Raw genomic sequence first — 21,702 nt, forward strand, 5'->3', positions numbered from 1 at the left:
TTTATTGAGTTTTACAACAAATATTTTCATATTATATTCTGTATACATTTTATTTAGTTCACAATCTCCTTTTGTAAACCTTCTTCTCTTGAAAAAATCTGTGCAATATCATCAGCATAACATTTATAATGGCCTCAATTCGGCGACTAACGGAAGTTATAACTTTCACCTAGTATGTGCCATATCCAGCTGAAGCCACTCATTGATGACTGCATCCCGCAGTTATCATACTGCGGGGATGACGATTGCTACGTTTCATTCCCTGATTCAGATACTCCCAGGCTTCTTCTGTGAGACTAAGATCGGGTGAATCGAGGTGTGATAATATGGTTCAGCTTCCCTGTTCGTGGCTTTCGTTTACCTTGGAAAGTGTAGCGCAACCCAGATAATTAACAGGTCTTTTGGCTATCGGACAAACGAGAGAAGAGAGTTGGCGACTACATCCAGATACATAGGTGATTATTAAATTTTTCCATGTGCCAGAACCCGATCTAAGCACTGCTTCCTAAGCTCGTAGGGATTATATTTAATGATATTCTAGAAATACAACAAGAAATAGCTTCCAACGTCTACTTATCAGCAAAAGCGTTACATAACCCCGGTATGTCGTGCGAGTGTCTTGTTATTGTGATTGTTCCTGTACCGGCCTTAAGGTCACCATTGGCTTTATTTAGAAACAGTTTATTTATTCCTGAGACAAGCAAATGGACGCTAACCCGTCTCAAATACAAGTTCACAGCACCCACTCCGTCTGGCCACAGCTTAAAATTACATTCTGAAAGGTTAAACTGACTGACTGGCTGTCAGTGTGACTTATGTACGGTTCAGCGCCAATCGAAGGGCCCGGGTTCGATTCCTGGCCGGGTCGGAGTTTATCTCCGCTCGGGGACTGAGCGATGCCCTTACATTAGTACCCCCGTAACTGACATTCCAACGTTGGGATGGCTGTATGGCCACGTCCCGAAAATTATTAAATTAAAAAAAATGCTTCTCCCGCTTCTATGAGGGCGTGCGTGATGTGACGGTGGGGCGGGGGGAGGGGGGGCACCCCCTCCTGCTAGCGCGAACCGTTATGTACCGGGACCCCACCGGAAATACGTGTTCGTAATCGATTACATAGAATGGGCATCGACAACGGTGATACTCTTACAAAGTCGTGAATGTCCACAGCATAGACATCGCGATGATGGAGAACAAAGTGAAGCTCTTGCTTACCGAATTTGTTGAACTATTTTATACATATAGGTTGATGTTCACGGTAATGTGAGTGAGCGGGCGCCAGCTAGGCCCCAGCTGCACATTCCGCACACTGCAGATCAAACGTCTCGTTGGGGAATCGGTGCTCTTGAAGTGGTGCATCGTTTAAAAAGAGAAAAAATATTATTCCTGCTGAGCGAACTCCCAATATTCCCTCTCCCGTATCGATCTCTTCATCTGAGAGCTGCATTTACAGCCAATGTCCTCAACGTTTTGTCATATACGAGGGTCAGTCAAAAAGTAATGCCTCCTATTTTTTTTCTACGTTTAATTGTCAGGAAATTTAAATGCAATTACATAGGTTGGAAACCACAACATTGAGGATCATTTTGTCATTTTTCAATGTAATCTCCGCCCATCTCTACAGTTTTGGTCCATCTTTGAACAAGGGCATGTATCCCAGCACGGTAAAAATCACAGCTCTGCTTCCTAAGCCATGGACGCACGGATGTTTTGACGGCCTCCTCATCTTCAAAATGAATCCCACGATGAGCTTCTTTTAGTGGCCCGAACAGATGGAAGTCTGATGGTGCCAGGTCACGGCTGTATGGGGGATGAGGCAAAACTTCCCATCCAATTTTGACAATCTCGTCAGAGATGTGACGACTGGTGTGTGGTCTTGCATTGTCATGCAAAAGAAGAACATCTGCCACTGATTTTGTTGGGCGAACTCGCTGAAGACGTGCTTTAAGTTTTTTGAGGGTTGTGACGTATTGAACAGAATTTATTGCGCATCCCTGCTCCAAAAAATCAACCAGAATCACACCCTCTGTATCCCAGAAAACTGTTGCCATAACTTTCCCTGCCGATCGCACAGTTTTGAATTTTTTCTTCCTCGGCGAGCTTGTGTGACGCCACTCCATTGACTGCCTCTTTGATTCGGGTTCAAAAAAATGCACCCATGTTTCGTCCCCGGTCACAATTTTTTTCAGAAACTCATCTCCCTCCAAACGGAAGCGCTGCAAGCGTTGGGAGGCTATTGTTTTCCTTGCCTCTTTATTCTGATCGGTTAACATTCTTGGAACCCACCGTGCACAAACTTTTGAGTACCCCAATTGTTTAATAATCGTGATCACACTGCCTTTACTAAGAGAAATAATGCGACACACTTCATCTACAGTCACCCGACGGTCACCACGAATGATGTCATCAACTTGCTGAATGTTGTGTGGAGTCACTGCACTCACCGGCCTGCCGCTCCGCTTTTCGTCAGTCAACGGTGTTTGCCCTTCAGCTTCCTTACAACGACGAACCCATCGTCTAACAGTGCTGACATCCACTGTCACAACACCATACACCTTCTTCAGTCTTTCATGAATGCGTATGGGCGTTTCACCTTCTGCATTCAAGAATTCAATCACACAACGCTGTCTCAAACGAACATCGATGTCGGCCATCTTACAAACTTCTGCTGTGCTGCCACCTGTTGACACAGAAAGTTACTACTGCAGTGGATTGCAGAAGAAGATTTGAGGAATGGCGCCAAATTCAAATTTTTCACTTAACTTAATTTTTTTAAGTAGAAAAAAAATGGGAGGCATTACTTTTTGACCGACCCTCGTATGTTCTAGTCTCTGGCTTTTCCTACAGTTTTTACCCCCAGGTCTCCCTATAGTATCGTGAAAGTTGTCGGCTCATCGCGCATGTGCTATAATCGAATCTCTTCTCGTGTCCTGAATACCGCAAAAACTTGAACCGCAACGCCCACTGTACACACCAGTCTTGAAACGCTGGTCTGCTGCCGAGTCCCACCTTTTATCTCCAAATACTTACCTCGGTAATTTTAATAAGTTTCCCCTCCCAGGACGTCACAACATCCCAAAATCTGTCATACCCATTTGCGACACCGAAGTACTAACTGTTGGTTCACTCACCCATACACTTACCACATTCTTTTGCATAGCTTCATTTTAAATCTTTATCCAATCGAAGTACCTCACCTACGGTTAACAGAAACTTAGCACAACAATCTTTATAGATTGTAGAACCGCACGCATCACAAGACCATGATAGATATTTTATCTTTACGGTTTGTATATGTGTGTAAACTACTATTTCTTTAATAGATCAACCAGGCTGTTGCTAGTCTACCCCCGATGTAGAGATATGTAAGTAACTGATAAAATAATAATAAAATTCAACGGCGGTGTTACGTTTCTTACTGACGAGGTTGGCGTTTACGAAAGTAGTTGTCGCAAAATTATCCGAATTGGTTTATAAGAAACTTTGGTTGATGTACGGTCTTATTACTGTATGATTCAGCTACAAAAAACTACAAAGGTCTCACAAAATAGAAAACGCCCTAAAACGAGTGGCTATTACGAGCGTAAAACAGCAAATCGTGCTCAGGTTTCCTGATTCGAGTTTATTGTGCCCGTAAATCAAAACAACTGCAGCTATGAGCAATTGATGTACCAGCTCCACAAGTCTCGCTAACAAGATTTTTCCAGCGACCGACCACAAATCATGCTCCGACACGAGACTTCTCAATTTCGCAAGCGGGTACAGGACGACGTACTGGGGGATCGCGCGGTTTGGATGAAGAGCGTGCTCGGCACGGGTAATTGGCGTGCAGGCCGGCGCCAATAAAGCAGCGACGGACTGGTCGCGCGCTCGCCGCAGCTGCAGCAGCAGTCCGAGTGGAGTGGCGCAGACTAGCACGCTTTCTCGACGCGTCACGGACGGGGCAGTAAATGAGGTGGCGGCGGGACGAATTGTTATCAATATTCTCTATGCTATTACGACAGCAGCTTTAGTAATTAGTGTTTTCGAATGATGAATCTCGACTCTACAGGTAATCCCTGCGTTAGTAATAGCATGCCGAAGGGTTGGTTACATCCTCTATCCGCGTCCTGAAGAGATGTTTTCTGCTAGGAGTCATTTTGATTATTCCTTTTCCTCGGATAGCTTGAACAACAACAAAAATAGAATAAACAGCGTCCAATGTCTATATATTTATACTGAAAGTCGTGAGAAATCCGTTGTTAAAGTTCAACTTACAACAATGTAACAAAAACGACTGCAGGATAGTGATCTAAAGACTTTCCACTACGTATTGCCGTATTGTGAAGTCATTAGCATCTGTCACGTGACCATAGCCAGTACTTCCAAAATGACGGAAATCGAAGTTTTGTTTTGACAGCGTGCTGCCACTGAATTTCTTGCAAAAGAGGGAAAATATGCTGCTGAAATTCACCTCAGACTTCAACGTACCGACGGAGATGTCTGCGCGGGTGCAGCGCTTCAAAGATGGTTATCGAAAAGTTTCTGCCCGTTGGGTCCCACCGAAGACAGCGAACTTCAGAGAGGAACGATCAGCCAAAGCTTTCTTCCGAGCCTTCAAAACGAAGGAGATGGTTTTTTGACGAGAGCCGTGGAGACGATGGAGGATATTCAGAAAGCAGTGCTCCAGTGCATTCCTGCAGCTCGAACGGAGTAGCCAAGATGACAGCATAATGGAAGTTAACTGCATACTGGAAAACAGAAGAGGTAGGCGTATAGCCGAACACCACAGTGCAGAGAAAAAACAAGGTCTTATCCAGCAGTGGATGTCCAAGGGGTGATTGAGGTGATGGCTTGTGATCCAGGAGATATCCGCAGCCCCGCCCCCCTTTCTCTTCCCCCCTCTCTCTTAACGTTTATCCTGTCGTATGGGGTTCACTGTTTTAACAACTTGACATTTTTAAACTTCCGTTTCAACTTTGTGGTAGGATGCTCTTCCTGCCGCCATATTCGTCAACTGACCGAAGGGAGGGAAGTAGGTGCCCATTCTGTCTGTGAATCATACGAACTTCCTTCTGTGTGCTATCGTGTTCTAATTATTTGAGTGTCGTATTTTCTGACAGAAGAACCGAGAACCAGCTGAGTATTTGTTTTAATGAGCGTGGAAAACCGCCTAAAAGCCACGCTAGTGCTGGTCTGTGTATGAAGGCTACTGACGAAATTTTAATTATCACACCAAGAAAGTAAAGCGATATAATTAATTTTCTGTTCTAAATCGCAGGACTTTGCGGTTGGTACCAGCCTCATTTAAATCCTTCTAGGAGTACCGTTGTGTCGTATTATGAAATACTTAAAATGCTAAAAATGCCGAGATAGCTGACGTTTTGACATTGTTTAGCGGCGCTACGCAGCTTATAGGCTTTCCCGAGCAAGACCGCTGCTTCACGGCCTGAACATCAGTTATTTTAGTATTTCAGTACTTTTTTATTAGCTGTGGTGTCGTCCGAGAAACGACGTCCTAAAGCAAGTTGGGTACCTCGTGATGGAACGACCAGTAAGCACAGGCGTTGGCACAGGCGACAACGAATGAGAGACGCCGGTGTAGACACGCCCTGCAGAGTTTCCGCACGCTTCCGTCTGGGCGGAATGTCGCTCAGGCCAGTCTGCACTCGTCGCCGAGGGCAGCCAGCGCTGCTTCTCTACAGCCAGCATGGAGAAAGTTGTATCGTCCAGAACTACAGCAAAGTTCACAGCCAATAGTGCTTTGGGGAAAGAGACTATTACCCTGTGCTTTATCAAGTGATACGCTAGTGTTCAAAGACAGTAACAGATAAAAAGGCTGATTCAGCTGCCCCTGCTGCTGGGTTCTATGCAACCTGGAACGCCTTCACGAACCACGTGCCAGATTTTCGTGTTATGTCGCGATTTTTGTGCAAACTGTTAGTTCTATATAAAAAATGAACAGGAGGTTTTTGTAGGTAATTCAGTGCAGTTAAATTTTATACTGAGAAACGTTTTGCTGGAGGACACGGTATTGGAGTTATGCAAGAAAACTCGTTTGAATGACACTTCCGTAATTTTTCTTCACTAATTCGGAAACTACAGCCTCTAGCAGGAACGTATCCAGGAACAAAATTTAACTACATTAAATTTCCTACAAAATGATTGTGTTTATTTTTTCTGTAACTATGATAGTTTGCACGTAGCGAACAATGTGAAAATTTTGCGCGTGGTATTTGAAGGCGACGCGGGTTGTGTAAACCGCAGGGGTACGTGCAGCTGAGCCAACCTGATCGTGACACTCCTGTGGCAATGACTGATTCGCAGTCAAAAATTTCATCTCGTTCAAGCGATAACACAGTGATCTGATATTTTGTGTGTGTTATCCAATATGAACTCGGCCTACTCCAAAAGTAAGTCTGAGACCCCAACACTGTCATGACGAGTATTACTTCGTCTGGGACAAGCACTTTATGATAGGACACGGCGGTACACGCACGAGTTTAACGTGAATTATTTGTTCGTTTGGCACGTCTGCAGCCGTAGTAGACGCCGTAACGTCCGGTGTACCTCGTTGCCCCATTGGTAAAGTGGAGACGTGCTGCATCCTTTTGTTACCGATCCTCCAGCCGCGTCCTACAGTAATGTGGCGCGCGTGTTTGGAGGTGTACGGGGACACCAGACATGGAAAATTTGAAATTTGTGTTAATTTACTTTGGGAACCAACTGCTGAGGTCATCGGTATCTAGGCTTACACGCTACTTAAGGTAGCTTTCATTTACGCTAAGGACAACAGACACATGCACACCCGAGTGAGGACTCGAACCTTCGACGGGGGAGCCGCACGAACCGTGACAATGCAACCGAGACCGAGCGGCTACTCCGCGTGGCTCAGCAGACATGACCTGCAAATAAGCGACAAGTTAAAAAGAGCGCCCAGAGGTTATTACTCGGTCATCAGAAACGGCTGAAGATCGCAAGACGTTGGCTGCCCGAAATACACGCGCTTTGGACGACGCCACCCATCTGAACTCTCGAAAACTTTACAGGGTTTCCCTTCGTCAGGAAAACCTGAAACCACACAAAAACTTCGTTACTTCACTTCATTTTTTCGAGGTGATGGTTAAACTTGACGACTACCCCTAGTACCCGACCAACAGTCCAGTGTGAGGAGTACGATTGTAACAGGATCTGGCACCTCCATTCTCCCTGAAGCTAGCACGCTGCACGTTAAGCTATGCTAGGCGGTGCTGCGATATCCGCAGAGAGACTGAAATGGAAATATGGAAGTAAGAGTAAGGCAACGGTAATGTGACGCATCGATACCGCCCCACGGGCGTCCACGCTGCAAGTTTCCGTCAGACGCCGATCGCGGTGGCGCGGGATCCGGCGGACCCAGTGGAGCAGCCACGCCACGGGTGCCCTCTGCCGCGGCAATGTGGGACGGACGGCGGCAGCCAGGCGCTGCATTTGCACTCAGAGCTTCTTCACTTCGTGACGCTGCGCAGACGGCGCACAATCTTGCCTCTGACGGCATCGTTCGTGCTTTAGTTGAGAGAGCCTCATCCTTGTTGTTATTGTACGGGTGAACTTATTTCTTATCTGTAACGAGCCCTCGTAAGTTAAGTAAATCTTCTGTTTGCTGTGTTAACTAGTTCGCTAATGATTTCTGCTCCTCTCCAGTTTCCCTCCGACTACAGTTACCGCACCATTCCGTAGCCCACCTCTCTTCACCGTCGTGTCCGAAGTCGTACACGACGTGAAGAAACTGTGCGCGAAGAGAAGGAATATTGGCATTTCCGGAAGCAGCGAGTTACGGCTGCAGTGTGAAGTGTCCGGCTCTCTGCGGCCGGTGAGCGCAGGTGCGAGCCCCGGCGCGGGCGCCGCGGCTCTGCTCGGCGCTGCCGGCCGCACTTTCTCCGGGCGGCGGTAATTGGCTGAGCGCGGCTTAGCCGCCTCCGGCCACCGCTGCCCCCGGCCCCTCGCCCCCAGCCGCAGCGCACCTGCCTCCGGCCGAGCCCCGTCTGCTGGCCACGGCTGCGACTTTCCTACGTACGTCAGCACACCAGCCACTGCTCAATGCAAGTCACGGAATACCTCGTACCAGTATTACCGAATTATATGGGCCTATGCGATATCGTCTCAGTTGTGCGACTGGATTCGTGATTTCCTGTCAGGAAGGTCGCAATTCGTAGTAATAGACGGCAAATCATCGAGTAAAACTGAAGTGATATCAGGTGTTCCCCAGGGAAGCGTCCTGGGACCTCTGCTGTTCCTGATCTACATAAATGACCTGGGTGACAATCTGAGCAGTTCTCTTAGGTTGTTCGCAGATGATGCTGTAATTTACCGTCTAGTAAGGTCATCCGAAGACCAGTATCAGTTGCAAAGGGATTTAGAAAAGATTGCTGTATGGTGTGGCAGGTGGCAGTTGACGCTAAATAACGAAAAGTGTGAGGTGATCCACACGAGTTCCAAAAGAAATCCGTTCGAATTCGATTACTGGATAAATAGTACAATTCTTAAGGCTGTCAATTCAACTAAGTACCTGGGTGTTAAAATTACGAACAACTTCGATTGGAAAGACCACATAGATAATATTGTGGAGAGGGCAAGCCAAAGGTTGCGTTTCATTGGCAGGACACTTAGAAGATGCAACACGTCCACTGAAGAGACAGCTTACACTACACTCGTTCTTCCTCTGTTAGAATACTGCTGCGCAGTGTGGGATCCTTACCAGGTGGGATGACGGAGGACATCGAAAGAGTGCAAAAAAGGGCAGCTCGTTTTGTATTATCACGTAATAGTGGAGAGAGTGTGGCAGATATGATACGCGAGTTGGGATGGAAATCATAAAAGAAAAGGCGTTTTTCGTCGCGGCGAGATCTATTTACGAAATTTCAGTCACCAACATTCTCTTCCGAATGTGAAAATATTTTGTTGAGCCCTACCTATATAGGTAGGAATGATCATCAAAATAAAATAAGAGAAATCAGAGCTCGAACAGAAAGGTTTAGGTATTCGTTTTTCCCGCGCTCTGTTCGGGAGTGGAATGGCAGAGAGATGATTGTGGTTCGATGAAACCTCTTCCAAGCACTTAAATGTGAATTACAGACTAATCATGTAGATGTAGATGTAGATGTAGATGTAGATGTAGATACGTCCTACGCCACATACGAACTGAGTCACAGACAAATGCCTATTTGTGTCACACAACTCCCGTTCTTTTCTACATATAAACACTATATGACCTAAAGGACCCCGAAACCTGGCTGAAAATGACTTAATACTTCGTGGCCCCTTCCATCGGTAACGGTGGAATTCAATATGACGTTGGCCCACGCTTAGCCTCGATGGCAGCTTCCACTCTCGCACGCATACGTTCAATCAGGTGCTGGAAGGTTTCTTGGGGAACGGCAGCCCATTCATCACGAAGGGCTGCACTGAGGAGCATGTTCATGACGGTCGGGGAGGTCTGCAACGAAGTCGACGCTCCAAAAGATCCCAAAGGTGTTCTATAGGATTCAGGTCAGGACTCTGTGCAGGGCAGCCCACTAGAGGGATTTTACTGTCGTGCAACCACTCCACCACAGGTCGTGCATTGTGAATAGGTGCTCGATAGTGTTGAATGATGCAGTCGCCATCCCCGATTCGTTCTTCAACAGTGGGAAGCAGGAAGGTGCTTAAAACACAAATGTAGGCCTGTGATGTGGTAGTGCCACGCAAAACAACAAGGGGTGCAAGCCCCCTCCAAGAAAAACACGACCACACCGTAACACCACCGCCTCTGAATTTTACTGCTGGCACTACACACGCTGGCAGATGTCATTCACTGGGCATTTCCATACCCACACACTGCCATCGGATCGCCATATTGTCTACCGTGATTCGTCACACAACGATTTTCTACCGTTCAGTCGTTCAATGTTTATGCTCCTTATACCAAGCGAGGCGCCGTTTGGCATTTACTGGTGTGATGTGTGGCTTATGAGCAGCCTCTTGACCATGAAATCCAAGTTTTCTCACCTCCCCCCTAACTGTCATAATACTTGCAGTGGACCCGGATGCAGTTTCGAATTCCTGTGTAATGATCTGCATAGATGTCTGCTGTCATTCAACAGACGAGGTCGGCCTGTACGCATTTGTGCTGAACGTGTCCCTCCACGTTTCCACTTCACTATCACATCGGAAACAGTGGACCTAGCGATATTTAGGAGTGTAGAAATCTCGCGCACAGACGTATGACACAAGTGATTCCCAATCACCTGACCACGTTCGAAGTCCGTGAGTTTCGCGGAGCGCCCCATTCTGCTCTCTCACGATGTCTAATGACTACTGACGTCGTTGATGTGGAGTACCTGGCAGTAGGTGGCAGCACGATGCACCTAATATGAGAAACGTATGTTTTTGTGAGTGTCCGGATACTTTTGATCGCATAGTTTAAATTATCTGACGGACAGGATGAGCAGCAACCTGCGGTCGATTGCTGACGACGCTGTGATGTGTGGGAAGGGGTCGAAGATGAGTGACTGAGGAGGATACGAGATGACTCAAAAAAATTTTCTAGTTGATGTGATGGCTGGCTCTGAGCACTATGGGACATTACATCTGAGGTCATCAGTCCCCTAGAACTTAGAACTACTTAATCCTAACTAACCAAATGACACCTCACACATTCATGCCCGAATCTGCAACCGTAGCGGCCCAAACTGAAGCGCCTAGAACCTCTCGGCCACAACGGCCGGCGCTGAACTACGTTTGACATTTATAGCACTGTACGGGTGTATCCAGTACTTCTATTTCTTTTTTAGTTTTATGAACTTTAAATAACAAAAACGTCCACTTCGGAAGGGGTCATGATTACAACTGAAACAGCAACACAAGCGAGAGTCGTGCTGTCTTGTTACTCGTCGTATAGCGTGTCGCACCGATAAGCGTCGCGTCGCGCGACCTCTACTGCAACGTGTCGTGTAGCACATCGTATCGTTTCTGTGTCAACCGCACCTTAGTCTACCCCTGTATATTCGATGTTCAGTGTGACACGTTTTTCCTTACGATGGTAGACTTGGAGGAGACCTTGGTTGTAAAGTCCGCATTTTGACTTTTTACGAAACGTTATACTTCGAAAATCATCCCATTGCCACGCAATGGTTTCCGAATCCTAGCCGTGTCATTTTCAAAATGTCGTGCTAAATGTTGAGATCTGATCCAACAGTGATTTTTCACTTTTCCAGTATCACCTTCATTGTGATACAAATCACGATCGGTTTCGGTCTCATGGAAGGCCATTATCAAGTGCAGGCACGTTCTTGACTCGGTGTAGTGAACTGCGTCATATGGTATTCGATGTGGCTCGTTTCACCGAGTCAAGAACGTGCCTCCACTTGATAATGCTGTTCCGTGAGGCCATTACAGATCATCATCTGTCAACAAATAAATCAATTGCAAGCGGAGATGACGTATTTACCAATTAGTAGCTGGTCCTGTTCGGAATGAACTGGACGGTTTTTTTAGGTTAGAAGGTTTCGGGTAAATACAGAAAGGGCATCACGCTCAAAGTTGCATGACGAATACAGGAAAAGGGTAGAAAATTGTAAACTGTCACTGTTGTGTTCAGAAAGAACCAGAGCTCCAAGCGCTAATAGAAGGCACCGAATCATTATAGGTAGCGACGCCTGGCTAAAGCCAGAGATAAGTTCAGCTGAAATTTTTAAAAACGACCCGACAGTGTTCATGAAAGATAGATTAAATAAAGATGGTGACAGCCTGTTTGTCGCTGTTAGAAATAGTTCCTCTGGTAGTGAGACTGAAACAGATAGTTCTTGTGAATTAGTTTGAGTCCTGGCTATACATGGCAACCGGAATCAATTAACAGTTGGCTCCTTATTGCTGACCTCAGACTCAGATGAATCAACTGCTGAGCAGTTCAAAGAAAACTTTAGTATCTTCTCAAATAGGTACCCGATATGCTCTTTGCTCTTTATTCACACGAAGAAATGAATGCCATCGACAGGGGATCTCAGTTTCAAATTTCTAGAATTCCAGAAGGCTTTTGATACCATTCCTTCCAAGAGACTTCTAACCAAATTGCGTGGATATGGAATGTGGCTTCAGTTATTCTACTGGATTAGTCATTTCCTGTCAGAAAGGTCACAGAACGTAGTAATCGACGGAAAACTATCGAGTAAAACAGAAGTAATACCAGGCACTGCCCAAGAAAGTGTTAGGAGGCTCTGTGTTGTTCCTCATGTATATAAACGATTTAGCAGGCAATCTGAGCAGACCTCTTAGATGGTCTGCAGATGATGCTGTGATTTAACGTCTTGTAAAGTCATCAAAAGATCAAACCAATTACAAAATGATTTAGAGAAGAGATCTGCATGGTGCGGTAAGTGACAATTGTCTGAATAAGGAAAAGTTTGAGGTCTCCACACGAGTGCAAGAAGAAATCTGTTAAATTTAGGTTACTCGATAAATCTCACAAATTTAAATACTGTTAATTCAACTAAATACCTGGGAATGACAATTACGAGCAACTTAAATTGGGACGATCACATAGATAATGTTGTGGAGTAGTGGAGAAAGTCGCTTCCTGCGCACGGGGTCCTGGGTTCGATTCCCGGCGGGGTCAGGGATTTTCCCTGCCTCGAGATGACTGGGTGTTGTGTGTCTTTCATCATCATTTCACCCTCATTCACTCGCAAGTCGCCGTAGTGGCGCTAAAGGACTTGTGGACCGGCGGCCGAACAGCCCGGCGAGGACTCTCCCGGCCACCAATGCCGTACGCTCGTTATTGTTGGTGGAGAAAGTGTCACGCATACCGTAAGGAGTTGGGGTGGCAATCGTTGTAGTTGTTTTTCGTTGCGGCGAGACCTCTTCACGAAATTCAAGTCACCAACTTTCTCCTCTGAATGCGAAAATATTTTACTGTCGCCAGCCAACATAGGAGGGCATGATCATCGTAATAAAATAGGATAAAACAGAGCTCGTACACGAAGAAGATTTGAGTATTCTCCTTTCTCACGCTCTGATAAGAGTGGAACCATAGAGACAGAGTCTGAAGGTGGTTCGAAGAACCCTCTGCTAGGCTCTTAAGCGTCAACTGCAGAGTAATCACGTGGATTTAGAAGTGGTTGCGGGTCAACTCGCCACTTCAGGAGTCGTAGCAGTTTGAAGATACACCATTTAAACTAGAATACATCACTACATAAACTGCTGGTAAGTCAAGCAGCACCTCTCGATGATAAACCTAACTGCAGTGGTAACACACTTCTTCGTTTATCAGTTTCTCGACTGTAGGGAGTGGCGAGTTGGCTCACAACTACATATACAAATGGTTCAAATGGCTCTGAGCACTATGGGACTTAACATCTGAGGTCATCAGTCCCCTAGAACTTAGAACTACTTAAACCTAACTAAACTAAGGACATCATACACATCCATGCCCGAGGCAGGATTCGAACCTGCGACCGTAGTGGTCGCGCGGTTCCAGACTGAAGGGCCTAGAACCGCCCGGCTCAACTACATATACATCCACATGATGTTTAACCGTCGTTCTGCGTTATTTTACATTTGAATGATTCAGCATATCATAGTGAGGAGAGTCCATACCCAGCCCATAAATCACTTATTCGTAATCTAAAAGGTGTCGAGAAAATCCGTTGCGGTCTACAGGTCCATGGAACTTAAAAAAAAAGATGTCGTGAAAAAAAATACCCGTTCTGGACGCCAGAGATCGGTATACAGAGGCTAATTATCATGTATTATAAAACGTTTTGCATTTGTCGAGTGTAGAAGTTAATGGTGACAGCTACAATCACGAAATGAATCTTGCAAGTGTAGAATTAAAAAGGATTCAGCATTAAAACACAGCACTATTTATTAAGTCCTAGCTAAGGTACGAATCCTGTACGTGACAATTTTAGGAACAGAGGATCAAGCAGCAAGTGTACCGCGCGATAAAGCTAAAAACGAACTAAAATATTGTACAAGGAATATTTTTGTCGGATGTCTTTACACACTCATTTGTCCTCAGCTTGTTCTGAGTTTTCTTCTACCTCCAGATAGAAATGTTTAGAACCCAGCTGGTTTAACATTTTATCATTAGTATCCCATATAGCCTATATGGATCATCGTTAATGAAAACAGTTGTACTGTAATTGCACCTGTAAATTCATTCAGAGGTACCAGCGACATACGAAACAGACAACAAAGGTGTTTCTCAAAAAATCATATCATCGAATAAATTGGAGAGTACTGTTAGTACTTGTACAGGCTACTCAATAACTCCCAGGAGAAACACGGAACCTGATGACAGTTATGACCTTGTAGTCCATAAGAATGTCAACATCGCTCTGGAAGACAGAAAACTTTGCAAGGCAATCAAAGTCACTCCAATTGAAAACGGCTTATTAATGACAATCGTAACTTTCGGTACCTGAAATTATCGGTCTTCTGTATCTAAAAAAATATCTCCTTTTCAACTGTATTCATTACTTGAGTGTAATTTGGACTGCTTAGCTATGAAAGTAAATCTGCCTCGTATGTGCTCTGAAAGAATAACTACCTTACGCTACGAAACCTGCCTTCCGTCTGGAATATCAGAAAATGTATCGATACCTCACACATTCGTATTTGAAGCTCTGTCCCTGAATGGTGTCACTGTACGCATAGCTCATTAATGCTACACTCAAGCTGCAGCAAAATTTTGCCAACGTCCCAAATTGCTTCGTCATTGAACTTGACCCGGGAAATTTTTTATCTTCTTGAGTGTACATTTATTTTATGTGGTAATAAATACCTAACATCTTAACAATAATTCTTCTGTGCTTTGGATTAGATTTTTAACTTTAGTAACAAACATTTTTGTCAAAGCGCGTTTTTAATATATGTAATCCATCAAAACGGTTTAACACTTGGTTATGAGGCTTTATTTCAGTTATTCCTTACGGAAGTGTGGTCACATTTCAAAGGTCTTCGAGTGTTATAAGGAAGAGACGTACTCCTTGGTTCTATAGAAAACTTCAATTGTTTACAGAAACAGCCGCCGTATTATGCGATGCTTGGCACAACAAAATCAATAGTCCACTTAGGCGCCGTTTTGAAACTGCTAATAATGAGTTTTCGAGCTCTTCCAGTCACTGTAAAAGCCACCGCATCAGCTCCAGCACAGCTACCGTAAATGCAGTAAGGTTGTTGACAACCGGCTGCCTTGATAATCCCGCCGAGAAGTCGTTTGTACTGGTACCTAACGTTACTTGCCACTGCCTCGTGCATTCTGCTGTAACACCGATCTCAATTCCACTCCGAATATAGTACTAGTTACACTGCTAAAAATGAACGACCAAAGGAGAAAAGGGCCAATTTGAGTTTCGAGTAACGAGCTAATATTGACGCGAACGTTTGTGGCAACTTCCTCAGCAACAGGTTTCTCTGTAACGTCCACACCTGTATAATGGAACCAAGGTCTCACATGTTACGTAATGAAATACTACTTTTCTTATTTGTTGCATCCACAGTACACAGTTATTTCACAGTTTCCAAGGTAATGTGAAACTCATAAGCGGTAATCAGTTGTGCACGGGAAGTATAGGATTTCTTTATTTATTATTATTATTCTTTCTTACTGGCTATACTGAGCAATCGCAAAATGTACATTCGTGACATTAATTCTATAATGAGAAAGTATCTACACTTGAGTGAAATCTAACATAAACGAATCGTTCGAAAGATCACGTAGATATTCTAAAGTAGTTTTGTCGTAACAGTGCATTTGCATTGTTCTCGTTTCTCTTCGCTCTTCAGCTAGTTAAGTTTCTGTAGATTCCAACATTGGCTGCAGTCGGTTTACATTGTCCGGACTGGGACTCAAACCCGGGACTTTGCCTTTCGCGCAGAATGCTCTTTCCAACTGAACTATCAAGACTCGACTGACGGCCCCCTCAAGACCTTAATTCTGCCAAGAAGTTTCAAAGCAGCGCAAACTCAGCTGCAGAGTGAAAGATTCATTCAAGAAACAACCCACTGTGCCGTGGCCGAACCGTTTCTCGGCGGTTTCCAGTAGTGCTCGAACCTCTGTGAGGCTTGGAGAGTGGGAAAGCTGTACTCATATGTGGACGCCTACTATCTCGAATCGAAGTACATCATGCTAGAGACGAAGCCTTGAGCTTATCTAGAGCCTGCATATGACAGTTCTTAACGAAGAACATAGCAGTACATTTTGTGCAACTCAGATATCCGAAGATTAACTTGACTCAGTATGGGGAAACATACACAATATTAATTTTGTTTAACAATCGACGTTCAGTTAGTTTGGTTCGACGTGGTTATGGAAATCTTCCCCACGATGAAGAAAACGTACAAGACGAACATGGCAGAGATCATAATCTACACTATCTGCAATATGTTAGCTAGCTTAGATCGTTTGTTTCGTCCGCAGCTTGTGGTCGTGTGGTAGCGTTCTCGCTTCCCACGCCCGTGTTCCCGGGTTCGATTCCCGGCGGGGTCAGGGATTTTCTCTGCCTCGTGATGACTGGGTGTTGTGTGCTGTCCTTAGGTTAGTTAGGTTTAAGTAGTTCTAAGTTCTAGGGGACTGATGACCATAGATGCTAAGTCCCTTAGTGAGGAAAAAGAAAAGTTCGTTTGTTCCTATGTAAAGAGCCTATAAATATACGGGAATGTACAATACGTAATTTGGCTGCGATAAATATAACGGTATCACAACAGGTAGAGAACAGTTTCATATTACAGCCGCACTGAAAACTGTCTGCGGCAGCAAAAACAAAAGTCAAACATGCCTTATTTCACATTGCAGTTTTTACACCGTAAAGGCACATAACATAATACAGGAGGGTTCCTCAGTATTCATAAAACAGAGGCAGAATACCAAATATCAAACCATCTTAAAAATTGTCTAATAATCGTTGTTATTTCATAGTGGCACAAAACGCTGCGAAGGAAGACCATGTCGCAAGATCAAAAAGAGGAAAAGAACAAGTTGAATGTGGCCTCATCAAAAGTATTAGTCAAATATTTTATTTTGCTAAAAGATTTAGGCTTAAAAGAAGGCATTAGTCTAACAGAACTTTTTATAAAAAAGTTAGTGGACACTAGAAGAATACAATTCAGAAAATTTTAACCAACAAAAGCTTTCAGTTTCGCAACACGTTCTTAAACTTCAGCATTTGCAAAGATAATGTTGTGCAAGAAAAGTTAAAATTAATTTACGTTTTTTTTTTAAAAAAATGATATCCTTGGGGATACAAAAATGAAACTTGTATTGTTACTTTTCAAAATTATTTTTTTGTTAAATGTAGATCTTTTTAAGGATGTGCTGATAATGGTTAAGCTTAATATCACAACTGTAGCACATTGCAGTTCAAAACAATAAGAAACTAAAAACAGAAAGGAAAAGTTTTATCAGATACAAATTTAAATGTAAGGAGGTCTTTTGTGAAAGCTTTTGCCTGGTGTGTAGCTTTGTACAGAAATGAAAGTTGGGCGATAAGGATTTCAGACAAGAACAGAGCAGAAGCTTTCAAAATGTGTTGCTAGACAAGAAATTTGTGGTAATCTTCTATGGGACCAAACTACTGAGTAAATCGGTCCCTAGACTTACTCACTGCTTAGTGTAAATTACGCTAAGAGCAACAGGCGAGGGACCAGACGCGCGGACCGGGGCCAGACGCCTAAGACCGCGCGGCGCCAGCTAGACTACAATGGTGAAGGTCAGATGCGCACATCCAGTAGTTTATAAAGAGTTGATGAGTCGAATTGGGGAAGAAAAGAATTTTATTGCGCAACGTGACTAAAATAAGGAAACGGCTAATTAAGACATGAGGGAATAGTCAATTTGGTAATTTGGTATCTGGGTTGGGGAGGGAGTGTGTGCAAGTGGTGGGGAAGTTGCAGAGGGATACCGAGGGATAACATTGTAAGATGAATCAAATGGATGTGGGTTGCAGTAGTTATTTGGAGATGATGCACTGTGTAATGTCTCTTGCAGCGGTCTCTCCGCGATATTTTCAGAAATTTTATAAATTATATGACTCATTACATATCTCGAAATATCTCTTCTTATCTTACCGATTCCTAAACTTTAATATACGATAATTATCAATGCAAAGTAGTTTCAAGCCCTATTATTCCTTGGAGCGTCCATTTACTCCGTGGAATAGCTTCTCTGCTATTTATGTTTTCTCTTATGAAAAGAATGAATACATGAACTACACTAAAGTAAGTATGTTCGCGTATTATTTAACTGATTATTATTGACAGTGTCTGCTTACTGCGCTGTGTTGCACGGGATCAGTGGGGAACGTCTGATTTACACTGGACGAACCTGCCGTTTTGTATGCTCAAGATATCCAGTTACTTAAAATAAATAGGCTAACACGGTCTTACCAGCAGATCTCCGCTCTTCCCCATGTGATCACCGAAAGTTAATAATTATTGCAAATGTTTTCAAGAGATCGACGACAATTTTCTTCGCACCGAGACTTCTAAATTGCTTCACTGCCTTATGGAATTTAAGTTAAGCTCAATTTAATCAGGATAGAACAGTATTGAACTGTGTGAACGTGATAAGCCTGCTTTGTGAATGAAAATTCCCTTAACATGTTTTTACAAACCTGGTCAGTGAAGCTAAATCAGGCCGATGTGAGAGAGCTTTTTAAATTTTTTGAATACCACAAAAAATATTAAAACTGGACAGAGGAGGGTGGAGAGATGCTTCAGACCAATCCCTGGGCTGAAGAGGCCTCAGTCAGTCGGCGCATTCTCAACAAGAGGCAAGAGCCGATCCGGCGCACAGTATTAATCTTGCAGGAAGTTTCAAAACGGCGTGCACTACGCTGCAGAGTGAAATATTCATCCTGGCATCCTACGTAAAGTCGCAAATACACAAACTTATTCCACACGACGTTATTTTATACTTGTGAACCCCAAAGAACCTTTGGTAGCATAACAATCAGCCATATTTGTGAGTGTTAGCTACTGTTATGGTGGCAGCCGTGCGACCCGTGTGACGCGGGCGACCGCCTGGCTAGGAACGGCCCACCAAATGTACAAGAAGAGGCGCACACCCGGCTGCCAGCTGGAGAAATCCGCGACGCGGAAATACGCTGCCCGACGCCGCCGCCGCCGCCGCCTTTTATTTTCTTACTTTTTTTTTCTTCTCCTCCCATCTCGCGTCATAAATTGCTCGCCCCGTGACGGCAGGTCAGGTCGACAGCCGTTTGAAGCAGCCGTTGCCTAATAGACCGTAGATATCATCAGTTTTGCTCATTACACGGGCTCCGCGTAGTCGCGGTAGTTTTCTACTCTCGACGCTATTCAGACCGGTCTGTATGAGGCGACACTCCACTATATTTCTTTTTCCCCCGGGTGTGAATCAGTCTCTTCATTCCTGCGTTCCCATTAATCTCTCACCTTCCACAATTTGCGCTATTCATTCCGGTCATTTTACTAGCGAAATGGGTGGGCGGTGCCGTAGAAGATAGTTTGCACGTTGTATTTGTATTCGGTGGTTGCCTCGCACTGCAGTGTTATAAGAGAAACTAGTGGTGCGCTTCAGCGACATGTTTTTCTTGGGTGCAGCAAATTACACCTTGATACGATTCGAATCCGCGCTATGGTCGTATCTGTTGGGTAGATCCTAGTTTTCTGTTCATCCCATCTAAGCAAACTACCCAACACCGTGGTTGACTTTCCTAGACAACGTAGGTTAAATTGAATAATTCCTGATCTTGATAGAGCCGCGCTGTCTAGACTTGTCATCTTGTCACGGCCCCTGTGCCCCCCCCCCCCCCCCCCCCCCCCCCCCCTCCGTCGGAGGTCTCGGGCATGGGTGTGTTGTCCTAAGCGTAAGTTAGTTTAATTTAGATTAAGTAGGGTGCAGGCTTAGGGACCGATGACCTCAGCAGTTTGGCCCCATAAGACCTTACCACAAATTTCCAAATTTGATCTTGATAGAACTTCCTTTCTTCTTACTCGGTGCTATGTTTATGATCAGTGGGCTTAAATATCTTGCTCACAGTAATTCGTCCGTTGGATAAAAATGTAGGGTCTGGTGCCTGCATTAGATTTTTTCTGCATGATATTTTAATTAGAATTCACTGCCGCGCTTTAAAATCTTCAAAAGAATAAGGCAGTCGCCAGCTTCTTGGTGGAATGCAACTCAGACGATGTGCCTGCCGCTGTTTGCCAGGCAGCAGGTAAGACAGTCCCAGCTGCTGAACTTCTGCTCCCTGGACCTCGGAGACCTCAGTCTTCATCCCTTTTGCACGGAATTCTGTTGTCTGTATAACCAACTTAAATAATGAACGGTACATGAGGAACAACAGACTGGTAACAAGCAGTGAAATGAAATTAAAACAGATGTGTTCTTGATAAAAACACATCGGTGGAACTGTAATGCTGTCTACGTGTGCTGTTCTGTGGATTTTGTAAACTAATTAATAGGCGAACATGAAAATTACTCCTCCCAAAACATTCGATAGCCACACACCTAGGTGAGCCATTGGTGGTTTCAGCTGACCAAGGAAAAGTCATCTTAATGCATCAATTGGTTAATTAATTTCATTGATATTTTAATTAATTGATTCATGTATCCATGATTATTATCACTAAACTCGTGGGTACCGGAGCAATAACATTCTGCGAGTGGATGTATGATTTTTATTTAATTCATCTCTCTTTGTTTCTAATGCAGATTGGACTGGACAGCTGCTAAGTCTTCTCCATGTCTTGTATTCGTCTCAGAAAAGTCTCTGGGTTATAGTGAATTTGTCGGGAAAATCAATGATCTGCTGCACGATGTAGGATTACCTTCCTCTGACCAATAACACGACGCATCCAAGGGTAATGTTTACTTTCATCTGCAAACCCGGTTGCTGCCTTATCGCGACATATAAAGTCCTACAAAAACATCATCGCGAAATACCATTCCATGCGATCACAAAGCTCATAACAGGGGGATGTGCAACAGATACTTATCACAATGGTCAATAAAGAAATGTTATACATCAGATTTTTCCTCATAAGGGATGACAAAACGGATGGAATTTCATCATATGATCATTTGTTCTTCGTGCCTTAAATTTTTGTTGCTATGCACGTTTTCCCAAACAGACAGTGGTCTGTACTTTATTATGTTTACGTCGTCAAGGAGATGGAGAATGAGTAGGAGAATGATGAAGCAACATAATTATCTGTTACTGTCACAAAGACTGCGTCTGTGGACCAACTGTTGGCCTCGTAAATGCTGAACCGAAAGTCGAGACTTCGATCTTTGATCACAGTGAGGAAATTCCGGGGGTAATAAATGCCAGAAAGTCGTTAATTTAGCCCAGAGTGCCGAATGACTACTGTAGAGTTTCTGTGGTCTCGTCTTATTACAGGAGTCGGATAGAGGAATGCTTGTTAACGTAAGGACGCTTACTACGTATGACACCTAGTTCCTGATGCATGTTAATCTCAATAACAATAAAAAAGCTTCGCAAGATAAAACTACGAACAAATTAAATAATTGTTCGCTCACAAAAGAACTTGACAGAATGGAATTGAGTTTGTATCAGCCCCATTCCTAAATGAAAACGGGTACAACATGTTAATTTTTAAACTACTGTATTTTATTAAAATGTACTTTTCTCCTGATAATATTGCACGGATGAAATTTGGCGTAGAGCTGAAATTAGACAGTTTAGATCTCGGTATGATGTGAGA

General features: G+C 44.1%; 2 protein-coding genes across 2 annotated transcripts in view; both read left to right on the forward strand.

Annotated features, from left to right (window-relative positions):
• The window catches only part of LOC126336104 (transcriptional regulator ovo), an 820,382-nt gene that overhangs the window by 428,495 nt on the left and 370,185 nt on the right, over nucleotides 1–21,702 (forward strand). The window lies entirely within an intron of this gene.
• The window catches only part of LOC126336102 (uncharacterized), a 52,518-nt gene continuing 50,978 nt past the window's right edge, over nucleotides 20,163–21,702 (forward strand). Inside the window, exon 1 of the mRNA XM_049999582.1 lies at nucleotides 20,163–20,192. Within this exon, the coding sequence (XP_049855539.1) occupies nucleotides 20,163–20,192 (30 nt within the window). The remainder of the gene's footprint in view (nucleotides 20,193–21,702) is intronic.

This window comes from Schistocerca gregaria, chromosome 2 (genome assembly GCF_023897955.1).
Source record: "Schistocerca gregaria isolate iqSchGreg1 chromosome 2, iqSchGreg1.2, whole genome shotgun sequence".
Taxonomy (NCBI): Eukaryota; Metazoa; Arthropoda; class Insecta; order Orthoptera; family Acrididae; genus Schistocerca; species Schistocerca gregaria.